Here is a 14,771-nt window from a genome sequence, read left to right as displayed (position 1 = left end):
AGCCTTCAAGTATGAGGACCAAGTTCAAGCCCCAAAACTGTCCCTGCCCCGCCTCCCAAATCAAATTAGTAGGAGAAAAGCACATTTCATGTACGGAACTAGATCTTCATGAAATGAGGAAATCTTCAGAAATGAAAATCTAGAAACCCAGGGAAGACTGTATTTTTACCTTAAGCTAGGGAACAAGTGGGTAATTGGTAAAAATAATGGTAATAAACTAAGGGGAATCTGGAGCACCTTGTTTGTTCAGATTCCTCTTGGCCTCGGAGGCACAAGGCCTCCTGAATACCCATAGAACTGACTTCAGAAAAAAGCAATTGGCTTTAAATGTGTAGCCATGTTAGGTCTTCAATGGCTCGCTTCCCCCAACCCTCCCTTTTTTTAAGCAGGCCAGTCTTCACCTAGGCATGAGAATTCAGTACCTTTTCCTAGGCATCTCTTTCTGCAAATGGAAAATGAAAGTCATAACCATCCATTCATATTCTGATTTTTGCCATGCATGTACTTCTTTTTCTTTTATTTTTTATTATTGGGGTAATATATAGAGGGGTTACAATTACATTTGTCAGGTAGTAGATGCATTACTTCTCACATACTGATAGCCCTTCTCATGTTTTGTCCCCATTTTCCTTCCCCCACCCCTCCCAATTATCTTTATCCCCCCTTCCTTTTCCTATTTCAAATAAACAAATATACAATATACCAGGTAACAAAGTCAGATACAGTAACAATATGAGATTAACCAAAGGGCAAAAAAAGAGAAGAGAAATAACATAGTACATTAAGAACAACAATCACACAGATAAAGCTCGTTTCCATATATGACCTGTACCTAGATTTTGAGCTATTGTAATCCTCTGCTAGGAGAGTCCTAGATGGGCGGTACTTATACACAATGGAATTCCATGCTGCCGTCAGAAAGAATGACATTGCCCCATTTGAAGGAAATGGAAAGACGGGAAAAGTAATCCTGAGTGAAGTAAGGCAGACCCAAAGGAACATAGGTTTTCCTCATTTGTAATCATTAGCATGTATTTTTTGAAAAATCAGTTCTTGGGCTTAAACTCAGGACCTCTTGCTCTTGCCATGGCTGGCTTGAAACCTTCATTTTCAGATCTCACCCTCCTGAATACGTAGGCTCATAGGCTTAAACAACCAGTGCCCAACAATATGCAAACTTCAGTAGACAACTCCGTCCTTCAACAATATGAAGATTGTTTTGATGCATTTAATGTGTCTCAGATTGAATTCCAAACTCTGCCCATGGTTTGGAAATATAAGTTCTTAATTTGGAGATTTCATGACTAATAAAAAAAGAGCAATGCTCATTAACTTTGGATTTCCTTCAAATATGATGAGATACAAATTTTTGTGATGATATTCGGTATATAGAAAGTAAGTACAAGATGTTTTGTCCTACCACATACTAATCTTCATTTATTTGCATCAAGAATACTAACTTAAAACAAGTATCTAAAAATAATTGAGAAAGCACAATATGCTCCCTAAAATATCTTGGTTGGAGAAAAAAAAATTTAATGCTAGTAATCAGCTTCTGAAGCAGGTGTTATCTGTTTGACTACTTTCTGTGTTGATAATATCTTCTAGAAGAAGTCCAGGACTAAGAACATTTTCAATTTTATAACAATATTGGGGCAGGAAATTGTTCAAGAGATGTTGAAATTCCTGGAACATTTCCACAATTTATGGAAAAGGACTTCTGAGTATTTAAAATGAGAACTAGCCCAGAAAAATATCTGCCTCTTTCCTGAGTTATAATAGCCCTAAAATAGAGAGCAATTGGCCATGTAAATATTGTATGAGAGGTGGTTCAAAATATTAATATCCAGAATCATCTGTACCCATCATTTCCTTTCTTGACACCTGGAAAAATATAGCAATGACTAAAAACTTTATTCTGAGGCATAATAAAGCTGTCCCGCTTTCACAAAAAGTTGTCAAAATTTCATCATAATGTATTTTGAAGGGAGAAAGGCATTGTCAATTAGAAATATCTGATGATCAGAAGAATAAGATCCTGGCTCAAAGAAAACGAGAATTGTATTTGAGTTCAAGTGCTAGTTCTGGTGTAGATTCAGCACGGACAGGAGCTGTTTGGTTTACTCACTGGCAATCACAAAGTGTCCAGTTATGGTGAGATCAAGAGCGGCAGCCCTCCGAGTCCACAGTGGTACGCTTCGGGTGAAAAGATTCCATATTTCTACTCTGAAAACTTCAAAAGTGCTAGAATATAGGGTGTCGCTACCAAAAGTCAAGATGATAGAATCAGGTGTGGCAGAAGCTTGAGAATATGAACATATATGTTCATAACACATAAACAAGGACACACAAAGAAGGAAATAAGAATTATGAAAGTGTAGAACTTTGTTTCTTGTATTTTCAAAACCAAAGTAGCAGAACTTGTTTGCTGAGAGGATGCCTCAAGGAAAATTCAGAGAAGCTTTTTTTGGCCACTTTTCACTCACTACTAGCACCTTATGATATCCTGTGTGTTCATGTAGTCTTATCATATTTACAGAGGTGATCAAAATGACTCATGAGAGTGACCACAGACCATAGTTTATTTGTTAATAAAATTGTTGTTTCAGGAACAAAGGAAAGCAGAGCATCAGCGGTGATGGTTTTGACCTCTGGCCTGAAAAACTTTAGATGCTCATCCTTTAGAGTATATTACTAATAGGAAAGCATTCACTGATTTTGTTTTATGTCCCAAGCTTTCCATAGCATGACTATCCTTATTCCTGCTAATTCTAAAGCTTCAGAGGCCTTAGTTCTACCATGGTTCCAAAATATTAAATGCAAATTCCAGAAACAATTTAAAACTGATGAATTTCAAATAGCTCTTCTTATAGCATATTCTTTCCTAATGTGTGTCATTACTTATGATTAATCTTGCTGTCATTAATTTATAAATTAAACTTTATTCTACTTATCTCCACATTACAAAATAAAACAATAATAATTGGATTTAGTAGTTGTGGTGGCTTCAGGCAACTGGGAAGGGCCCGGCAGAGATGCTCCAGTTCTGATAACAAGTCTAAAGTTGAGATGCAACTAGAAGAATACTACCAAGACATAGGGAAGCCTTTTTTTTCTAGTACCCATTTCAACAAAATGTTGTTTGAAGCTAAAGGTACAGAAGGTAACATTGAACTAGTTGCCTTTCCTTTTCCCTTCCCATCTCATAAAGACATTAAAATATCTTTTAATATAGTAGACATATTTTGTAATATCCCTACATTATTATACCAACATCCATTCCAATGTCACTGAACTTCCATTAGAGTATCTTTCTAAACAGTTTCATTTCCATGACCCATGGAAACCACCTTATGTCTTAGAGACCTGCTTCCCCCACCCCCCACCTCGGGCATTAGGTGTTAAGATTACAGCCAGGTAAGATAAACCAGAAAAGAGAATTATCAGACACCAGCAGTTTATTCACTTCGTGTCTACTGTCTTATGATGCTCACACTACAGAATAAAGGTAACAATGTGTTCTAGAGTGATGTCATCTCTAACATGAATTAGAATGTGCCTGTGCATGTATGTATTGGAAGGCCATTGGGCTTGCTTTTAAATTCAGGACTACCTTTCCAAGTTCTTTCAACTGTGAAAGGCCATGTGTCAATGATGGAGACAAACTACTCTTAACAGGAAGGCAGTGCTTTATAATCCAAGGTCAACTGGAGTGAACACCAGAGAGTAGGGCAGGAACTTGAGTTGAGCTCCTTATGTGTCTGTTGATATAGATGGACTTTTCTCCTAAAGTTTTATGAAGGTCAAGGTGTGTGTGTGTGTGTGTGTGTGTGTTAGCATTCTGTCCATTCTCCTATTTTTAAGCTATCTGTATTAATCAAGGAATACCAAAATAAGACTGCAAAAATTATGGAATTGCAATTATTTGCATTTTACAAGTTAACATGAGAAAAATTATAGTATAAAATAACTGAAATAGCTTTGAAATTTATATAGACAGTAGTTTGTTACACCATCTAGGTACTATGGATCCAGGAATTGGATATATATATATATGAGACTTTATGGAAGAAACATCATATTAACGAACATGATTGTTATTATATATAAACTCAATTTGAGGTGATATCAAAAGTCTAATTCATGGTCATTTTTGTCCTGAATTACTGCCCTGAGATTGTAGGTAACCTTTGGCATTATGGCTACTTTTGCAATATTATTTCCAACAATTCATGAACATGGAAAGTTTTTATACTTCCTAATCCCTTCTTCAATTTCTTTCTTCAAAGTTTTCCTTTTTCATATATTTATTATTGTAATTAATAGAAGGGTTACATGATATTTGCCAGATAGATGGTGCATTAATTCCCATACATTGATACCCTTTCATATGTCTTGGTCCCCATTTCCCTCCCCCCCACCCCCATCCCTCATCTTGTTTTCCCCCGTTCCCTATCCAATTTCAAATAACCAAATACAAATATATACAGATATATCAGGTAACAAAGTGAGATACTGTAACAATATGAGATAACCAAGGGACCGCAAAAGAGATGAGAGATAACATAGTACCTTAAGAACAACAATCATTCATTATATGGCTTATGTTTCTATATCCTAGAGATCCTTTCATTTAGTGTCATACTAAATGGCCTTTTGTATCAAGGTTTTGCTCTATTGCAAATCTCTGCTAGGAGAGCCCAAGGTTTCTACTTATTATGACCAATGAGGGAGACCATTGAGGCTAAGTTCCTTTGAGTCTGGCTTACTTCACTTAATATGATTTTTTCTAAGTCTTTCCATTTCCTAACAAATGGGGCAATGTCATTCTTTCTGACAGCAGCATAGAATTCCATTGTGTACAAATACCACATCTTGTGGATCCACTCATCAACTGAGGGCCATCTGGGTTGGTTCCATATCTTTGGTATGGTAAATAGTGCTGCAATGAACATTGTTGTGCTGGTGGATTTAGTATGTCCTTGTTTTCAATTGTAGAGATCAAACCTTCCTATGTCGATTGCTGGATTTAGGCTTTTTAACAAATTATTTGAGTCTATTGAAAATGAAGTTATTTTACTTTTCCTATCTTCTCATTGCTTCTATACAGGAAAGCTACTGATTTTTGTCTGTTAAATTTAATTTTTTAAATTTTTTTCCAGTCCTCGGGCTTGAACTCAGGACCTGAGCACTGCCCCTGGGATTTCTCAAGGCTAGAGCTCTACCACTATAGCCGCAGCACCACTCTCGGCTTTTTTCTATGTATGTTGTACTGAGGAATTGAACCTGGGTTTGTGCATGCTAGGCAAGCACTCTACCATTAGGCCAAACTCCTGGCTCTGTCTAACTAACACTTTTTAGAATCAACCTATTATGACCCATAATACCCTTCCCAGTACCCTTCTGCATGGCCATGTATTTACCCTCACTTCAATATGGAAAGATACGATTTGGGGGACAAAGCCTTCCAGAACGCCAGCTCATGATGTCCTTCCTTTGTCACCTTTAAAAGACACAGGCTTCTGTGAGTATAATTGCAGCTCTTCTTTAGCTATTTCATTTATGTTGCTTTCAAAGCTAACCACTGACTCTTGCGGATCAATACTTTTTTATTTTTTATTATATTGTGTTCAACTAATTGTGGTCCAGTCTTGCAAGTCAGGAGCCATTCTGTCTCTTGCGAAACTGAAATTATCTAATATCACTTAGCTTCATCATGTGTAGCTTAGAATTTTAACTTCATTTCTAAATTCATGTGGAATGCATTAGCCTCAGGAGAAAATAGAGTTATCAAAAGGGTGCTTGGGTATAGAGGGCGCAAAGGGCACTCTATCAAAGAAATCTTGGATAAGCAGAAAAATCTTTGTGAAATGTATATACATATATGTATATATATACATATGTACATATACATGCATATAAACTTATATATGAGTTCTATGTAGATAAATATGGACATAATTTTAGGTATATGTATATAGAATTGTATTTATGTGTATATAATCATATAATTATAAGTACATTTATATATATACGCACATTCTTGACTTGTGCTAGCCTCAGTCTTGTGTATAATTATATGTATTCTTCATATTTTGCTAAATAAATCCAGATTATCCTCAAAAAGTATAATTTGAATTCACGCTTCTAACAATATGTGATAGTACATTCTCACCTATACTCTCAGAATGTATTACTACATCTTTCATTCCAGCTTCATATGTAGGCAATGGTTTTGATAAAATGTATGATTGGTAAAAATATAAAGAAAAAACAGCCCAGGCACTAAAGGACCTGAGACTCTTATCTCCACTTAATGTCTAGAAAAAATGAGAAATGGGGTTTGGCTCAAGGTTAGGGCAGTAACCTTGAGCTGAAAGAGCTCAGAGAAAACACCCAGACCCAGGGGTAGGAGTGGTAATCTTGAGCTGAAGAGCTTAAGGACAGCGCCCAGGCTGAGTTCAAGCCGCATGACCCACTATATATATATATATATATGTACATATATATAAATAAATATTATAAACATATTGTCCCTATACCTGTGTCTCATGAATACAGAATCACATTATGGTTTACTGTTCTACACAAAAAATTTCCATAAATTATGGTGAAGAAATCATACATTGATTTTCATTAGATATTGCCTGCTTACTATCTGATGACAGAAATTAACTGTGTTGTCTACAAAATAATTATCTTCAAATACATTAGAAAGAGACAGATGCACAGCAAGTCTGGATGACTATGAGTGTTTCTCTTTGGCATGAAATCTATAGATCACTAATCTCTGTGACCTTCAGGGCATTTATGTGTAGATTTTTTAGCATAAATGAAGGACAAGGGGATTAAACATGGTACAAAATGTTAAAGAAGTTTTGAAAAATTCAAAGCGTATTTCCAGTCTTAGATGATGGGCTTTTATCACACAGCTCTTCTGTACCATATATAGATTCAATTAAGCATCTCTAGCCTAATATTTTCAACAAATTGAGGTCAGTCTGAAAGAATTATTAGCATGTGGCATTCCTAAGGTTACTGATGTTTCTTTGAACATAACCATATTTCAGAAAGCAAATGCCTATTTAGGGTATCTTGCAAATAGTATTTGCACAGGCATCAAGTTTGCTATTCCTCTTAACCAGCATATTGCTCAGAAATGAGAGTTCAAATTTTTATTCTACACATTGAAAATCTTTTCCATTTTAGAATACACCTGATGAATTATTTATTCTACTAGTGCATGGATGCTTCTTCATTAAATTAATCTCAATAAATATACACGATCACACCTTGAGCTACTTCCCTAGCTATTTTGTACTTATGCTTCTCTCCTGATTAGTAAACAGAAAGGTGGTTATTATATTTTACTTACATTGCTTGATGATTACTATGTCATATCTCCTGAGGCAAGGACTTTCTGTGTCACTCAGAGTATCCTCCCAGGTTTGGGACACATAAAAGTGCTTTTCGGGTCAGGAGTTTGGCCTAGTGGTAGAGTGCTTGCCTAGCATGCACGAAGACCCGGGTTCAATTCCTCGGTACCACATACATAGAAAAAAGCCAGAAATGGTGCTGAGGCTCAAGAGCTCTAGCCTTGAGAAAGTTCAAGGACAGTGCTCGGGCCCTGAGCTCAAGCCCAGGATTGGCAAAAAAAAAAAGTGCTTTTCCTCCTGATAATCTGAACATTATTTGAAACTTGCTTCTGTTATGGAAATGTTCCTGGATACAGTTAAACTCTGTGTTTTCCTGAGTACAAATTCTATTTCTTTTTTAAAAAGGCAATAATAAAGTAGAAAAGGTAATTGTTAATCTATCGTCTAAAATCCTTTGATAAGAAAAGGTGCCATGGACAGACACACACACACACACACACACACACACACACACACACACACACACATCCATCTATTCCTTCAAGTTCTAATTTTGCAAAAGATCAATGACAATGGAAAATTAAATCCTAATTAATTTTTGAGGCAAATAGCCTTGAACAGAAGTTAGGGGTCAAATTTTTTTGCATCCACGTTGGGCTAATAACCATTGTCTGAATTTAAGTGAACTAGTTCACCAACTGAATTGTTCATCTTTAAACTGAAGTGGTTAGGCTAGTAGTTATAAGTATTTAGAGATCAGAGACATCTTTGATATTCATCTAAAAGCTATGAGACTTCTTCAAACAAGGACAAATATGACTATAAATAGAATTCCAAGAGGGTCAAAGGCTCCCCGAAATCCAACCACAGATTCCCTAGAGGACTTTAGAATGCTTTCTAATGTTTAAAGTATTTGCCTGCACAAAACAACAACAAAAAGAATCTAGTTCTGATTGTTGTTCCCAATTTGTGTGAATTTGTTTTAAAAACATGGATTGGGTCTATTATGCCATTTACGACTATAATTTACGATCTTTTTATTATAAAACATTTTCTCTGTAGATTAATAGCATCTCAGGGTGAGAGAGGTTATTGTAAATCCATCTATAACCTGCCTCAGAAGGGAAGTTTAACTTAAACTTGAAGATACACAGTGATGTGGAGTTCATGTACATGCTTATTTCTGAGTAAACATAGAGAATTTTTGGAACTCTCTTCTTTGTATTGAGCTCTAACTGGGTGTCTCATTCTATACGTGCCAGCCATTGACTCTCCATATGTGATGTACCAGTAGCCATGTAGATTAACTTCATTTTATTTTTGAATATTTTAGGAATTGAAAGACAGCCTCTGTTGTCCTTTCTTAATTTTCTCCATGTTAAACATCCAGTTTCACCTACAAATCCTCTACAGAAGGCTTTCATAAGATGAAGTTAAATTGCATGATCCCTTTGAATGGTACTTGTGAACAGTGGATCCTCATCTTGGACAGTACATTGTGGGAAAGGTCTAATCAGTATAACATTAGACCAAAGTCCTGTTCTGACACTGCTGGCCCTGCCATTGGGAATACACCAGCACAGTCCAGAGCTCTGCTCCTAGAAGCAGCAGCTTACTCCTGTAAGAGTTTGCTGAAGACTCATTATCATAACCAGGATTGCTCACATACTCTAATTTCCTGTAAACAAAATTGCCTTCCTTAAAACAAAAATCTCTGATTACATCTACTTTTATTGCTTTGGCCATTATTCTCGCTCTTTAAAACCTTTACAGATAGGATTTTTTCACTGTGTCATCTCTTTCCTTCTCCAAATTTTGTGAAATCTACTAATATAAAGTCTTCTATCTTTTACTGAGAACATTCAAAAAAGAAAAAGTAAGCAAACTTTATGTGTGATGTGGCAAATACAAACTTCTTTTAATTAACTGAATGTGTATAATTCTTCACTTGGTTGTTTTACCTCTTCTCATATTTATTCCACATCTAACTGCCTAAACCACAGAGCTGAGTGGAGCATTCTGATGGGGACAATATTTATTTCATTTGCTCAGTCTGCTTTCTTTTCTCCACCTCTACTTACATGTGCATAATACATAACCTGATCAGATGTCTCTTCCTCTGCAATCACTTTGTACTGGAGAATGTGCCTTCTATTGTTTTTCTCTGGATTTCTCTTAATTATTTTTTAAAATTTTATTGTTGGGGTGGTGCAGAGTGGTTACATTCATCAGGTAGTGAATACATTACTTTTGGAACAGTTACCCCTTTCCATGTTTTTCTCTTGTTTTCCCTCCCCCCAAATCCTTCCCCACCCTCTCCCCCTCCCACTCATCTTGTTTTGCCCTTCCCTTTCTCAAATAAACAAATAAACATACATACAATATACCAGGTAACAAAGTCAGATACAATAACAACAAGGATAGGGTCGGGAGTTTGGCCTAGTGGTTAAAGTGTTTGCCTAGCATGCATGAAGACCCGGGTTTGATTCCTCGGTACCACATACATAGAAAAAAGCCGGAAGTGGTGCTAAGGCTGTAGTGGTAGAGCCCTAGCCTTGAGAAAGTCCAAGGACAGAGCTCAAGCCAAGGACTGGCAAAAAAAAAAACCAACAAAACAATAACAACATGGATAAACACCATAAGGGGAAAAGAAGAAAAAAGAAACAGCTTCACATAATACATTAAGAGCAGCAGTCAGAACAATTAGTATAGGTGTAGGATTCTCCTAACAGAAGATCATAATAGCTCAAGAGCTATGTCCATATGGCCATATAGGTTGATACTAAGCCAAATGAACTCCAGGATGGGAGACAAGAGCTTTCTTTGGATTTTATGCATCCTCTTTCAAGCAGCCAGGTTGGGTCTGTGCTTGCCCCTGGAGGCTTTCTCCCAGTGCCAAGCCACAGCCCATGTACTGGTGAAAGGTTTTCCTTATGCTTATGAGATTTGGCAGAGGAAGAGTCTTCAGGAATTTCATTAATATACCCAATTTACTCCTTTACTTATTTAAACCTCATGTGCTTGGGAATGAAAAAGACATTATTACAGTCCTAAGCAGATGTCATAGTTAAGTTTAGAATCATTGCATTTATAACCAAATAAATATTTCAGATGAGAAAAGGAAAGCATTAGTCCAAAAGCTGTTACAAACCATAAATTAACTAATTTTCCATTATCCTACTGAAAGAATGAGTGACTGGAAACCAAAGAATTTGTGGTAAATATTCTAGAGAAAAATTCTGAGATAAATAGCATGTAACCAACTTTTGCCTCATCAGAATTTTCCTATGGGTGTACTTCATTTAACAGTTGAATTGAGGAACATCAAAAATTTGTCCAAATGAATGATTTTACTTCAGAAAGGATGTGACTTGCTTATATAACTATGTGACCATTGCTATAAAATAAGTCAAATGTTAATCTATGTAAGCAAGAGAACCTATATTCAAGTGTAGAGAATAAATACTTAATAGTTGTTTAAAATGGGCATCTTATTTGCTGATTTTCTTTCAACATTTGATTCTCTTGTTTAGACAAGTCAATATTGGCATTATGTCATTGAGAATAACTTATAGAACACCATCTCAATAGTTTCATAACCATGTAGATTGTCTTACCGATGAAAGAGATGAATTCTGGAGTCAAGAGAAACTTTGCAAACTTGGAGACACACTGCGAACCTAAACTCAAGAAAAGGAGTGATGGAAGGCTGGAAGATTACTTGAAAAGGAGTCTATCAACTTCTGAACCAGGGTTAGGCGTGGTCCCCCTAAACCCAGGATGTATCTTAACTTCTGAACCAGGGTTAGGCTTGGTCCCCCTAAACCCAGTATGTATCTTAGCAAATGATAGGAAAGTTTGGGTCAGCCTCCAGAACGTTAAAAATTAAAACATACTTAAATACTTGGAACTTGATGATTCATTCACTCACTTATTCAGTATATATTTAGGGAGTATATTATGTCAGAATTCTTTTAACATTACATCACCTTAGAATTTTAAGCAAATTACTTATCTTTTTTAGATCTAAATTCACCATCCAGATGTAAAAAGCACAGATTTGTGAGACTTGCTGATTCATATATTTAAGATAAGGGCCGGGAGTTTGGCCTAGTGGTTAAAGTGCTTGCCTAGCATGCATGAAGACCCGGGTTCGATTCCTCGGTACTACATACATAGAAAAAAGCCAGAAGTGGTGCTGAGGCTCAAGTGGTAGAGCTCTAGCCTTGAGAAAGTCCAAGGACAGTGCTCAGGCCCTGAGCTTAAGCCCAGGACTGGCAATAAATAAATAAATAAATAAATAAAATAAAACATATATTTTAAAAAAAAGATAATAGCAGAGTGATCATTTGGGTGTTCAAGGAACTCTTCTGTTTTCCATAGCAATTTTAACCTCTTTTTCATGGAGCTGATACAATGAAAAGTAAATTTAATGTATTAATGTGAGTCTCTCTCTCTTATCTTTAGTTAGCAGGAATCACAAGTGATATGTATTTGCTGATGAAATTAAAATATCTAAATATTATTATAACTGATCAAATACTATTTGCAGTTTCAAGGATGTCTTGGCCATACTGTGCTCTGAGACTTTTTCATTGAGTTTTTATTTCTTTCAGCACCTTCCTTCATTTCTCAATAGTACTTAGAAAATCTCACAAATGTTTGAAAATATAAAGTGTATGAAAATTTCCTTGTTAAACATTACCAAAAGTGCAGAGTATCAGCTAGCATGGTATTTTCACAAGGGAAGTGAGAGATCATTTCATAGATTGATACTTTTATAGGTGATTATATATATGGCCTTTTCTTTTGTACTCCAAATTTGAATTAATTTTGAAAAAAGTATCTGAAGTAAGTTAATGAGACTTGACAACAAGACATACAAAAATGTTCCTTCATTAATTTGATCAGTCATTTAGACAGTAAATTTTAACAAGTATCTAATGTTTGGCAGGCACTGGGGCAAAATGAGAATCCAAATTGCAACTAAATATGTCCTCACATCGAAGAGTTTGAGGTGATATTAACAAATAGGTTTGTGAGGTAAATGATACAAGAGGAGAGCCTGGTGCAGTGGTGGGGAGGCCTTGAGGTAATCTTCAGAGGAGGTGAGCTGGACGTGAAGGACAAGTGGGTTATGATTAAGCATGCCAGGAGAAGGAGGAAGATGCAAAGTCCGGAGGATTGAGGTAAAGGGAAGAGTAGGTTAGGTTATCATTGATAGAAGGCAAATCATGGGAAAAGTAAGAAGAACCAAAGAAGGAAGCTCAGAGCCTTGCAAGGCAGGCGAAAGTGAGCCAATATTCCTTCCCAATCTCCATGTTCAGTTACTGAAACCCTTTGAAGAGAGGATTTTCATAACCAAGGAGATTTGTTCAGGTTCCGAAAGAGGACTAACAATATTGTGATTGTTTTGTTGTTTACACAGTAGAGAAATGGCACATACATTGCCCTTTTGTTCTTAGGAGTTCCAGTGGTTCTCCTAGTAGGTGGATTCAAGGATGCCAAAAGCAATATTTGAACTAAATGATATATCAGAATTATAATAAGAGCCTGCCAGCAGAGTTTTGGTTAATAGGGTTTTAATAGGCTGTGATGCAATCCTTAATAGAGAAGATTTAATTATACAAGATAGCCTGCTCTAATGGAAATTTGGCTGGGTGAAGTTTTTATTGCTAAGAAAATTAAAAGGGTTCTATAGGACTACATTGTTGAGATTCTTGAGGAGGAGCACATATGCACAGTGAAAACTTGCACTCCTCTTGCAGTAAAGCAGAATCTGCTAGAACTAAATTTCACTTAAATTTTGCCTTTCTGTTTTTTTTAAATCATTTTAGGGGTTAAGCATCTGAAAGGCCAGAATGAGTCAGCATTTCCCGAAGAAGAAGAAGGTGTAAATGAAAGACAGGAGCAGAGTGACCATTAATTGCTGGTGTGCAGAAACAGAATTTCTTGAGAATAACTGGACTACTGACTTTTCCGAACATCCCACGAAACTGCTCTGCTTAGCTTCTGGAAGCATCCTCCACTCTGCAACCCACACTCACACCTCCTGGAAAGCCTGGACATTAGAACTAAGTTAAAATTATTCTACGTTATTATCTCCAAAGAATAAGCATTTATTTTACAATGTTTTTTGTTTTTGAACTCATAGAAATTGACAAACATGTGTCTGTTCTAACTTTAATATTTTCAGAGCTTAATACAATATACCCTATTGGTAAGGTTTGCATTCTGAAGCCAGCTGTAAATAGCATTATTTTAAAGTAATAAATGAATAAATATTAAATACACTTAGAATAAGTGTATAGGAGTGGTTAACCAAAGGGGGAATGTCTAATGAAACTTTGAAAGTTTGCATTTGTCACATGTATAAAACACAACAGCATTTACTTCAAGATGAAGAAATTGTTCAACTCAAAACACTGCATCAAATATTAAACATCTCCACTTCTAGCTATACATCAACTGTCACTTAAGGAATCATAGGATTCTCTAGCATATGTGTTTAAGTCTAATCTTTGTGAAATGTATTTCCCAACATTTTACAATAAAAGATGCAGCCAGGCATCTGTGGCTTATGAGGCAGAGCTCTGAGGATCAATTTGAAGCCAGCCTGGGCAGGAAATTCTGTGAGATTCTTATCTCCAATAAACAGCTAAGAATGGAGCTATGGCTCATGTGGTAGAGTGCTCACCTTGAGAGACAAAGATAAGGGACAGTGCCTGGGCACTGACTACAATCTACACACACACACACACACACACACACACACACACACACACACACACACACTGAGAGAGAGAGAGACAGAGAGACAGAGAGAGAGAGAGAGAGAGAGAGAGAGAGAGAGAGAGAGAGAGAGAGAGAGAGAGAGAGAGAGAGAGAAGAAAGAGCAGAAGAAGAAGAGGAGGAGAACAGAAAGGAAGGAAGGAAGGAAGGAAGGAAGGAAGGAAGGAAGGAAGGAAGGAAGGAAGGAAAGAAGGAAGGAAGGAGAGAGAAAAACAGATGATCTGTAATATGGTATACCAAATCCCATTTGAAGTTTTCACTTGTATCTCAATAAATCAATAATATTTTATAAATTTTCTGTATCCAAAATCATGGTAACCTATTTATCTGTATGCTTTTATCTGTTGGGAGTTATGAAATAAAGGAAAGACCACTTATCGTATATTGAATAGGCATTAGTATACAGAAAGTTTCTATAAGACTCTCTATATGAATTTAAAATGACTTTCTGACAACTCAGAAATTTGGCATATTGAATGATTTTAATTTTTCAGGACATTGGAATGCAAAATTTCTAGGGATTAAAGAACGCTCAGTTTGATTCTTTCACCGATATTAATTCATGAAATGAGAAAATACAAGCTTCTCAGAAAGTCAGGAAGG

At 36.2% G+C, this 14,771-nt stretch overlaps 1 protein-coding gene across 1 annotated transcript in view; it reads left to right on the top strand.

Annotated features, from left to right (window-relative positions):
- The window catches only part of Ppp1r1c (protein phosphatase 1 regulatory inhibitor subunit 1C), a 98,527-nt gene extending 84,352 nt beyond the window's left edge, over positions 1 to 14,175 (top strand). The window contains exon 5 of the mRNA XM_090343070.1: positions 13,214 to 14,175. Within this exon, the coding sequence (XP_090199196.1) occupies positions 13,214 to 13,302 (89 nt within the window). The 3' untranslated portion in view covers positions 13,303 to 14,175. The remainder of the gene's footprint in view (positions 1 to 13,213) is intronic.
- Positions 14,176 to 14,771: the final 596 nt, after the last annotated feature.

Source organism: Megascapheus bottae, chromosome 12, assembly GCF_031878675.1.
Source record: "Megascapheus bottae isolate mThoBot1 chromosome 12, mThoBot2.hap1, whole genome shotgun sequence".
Lineage (NCBI taxonomy): Eukaryota > Metazoa > Chordata > Mammalia > Rodentia > Geomyidae > Megascapheus > Megascapheus bottae.
Note: the sequence above shows the minus strand (reverse complement) of the source record. Positions and strands in the feature narration are given on the sequence as shown.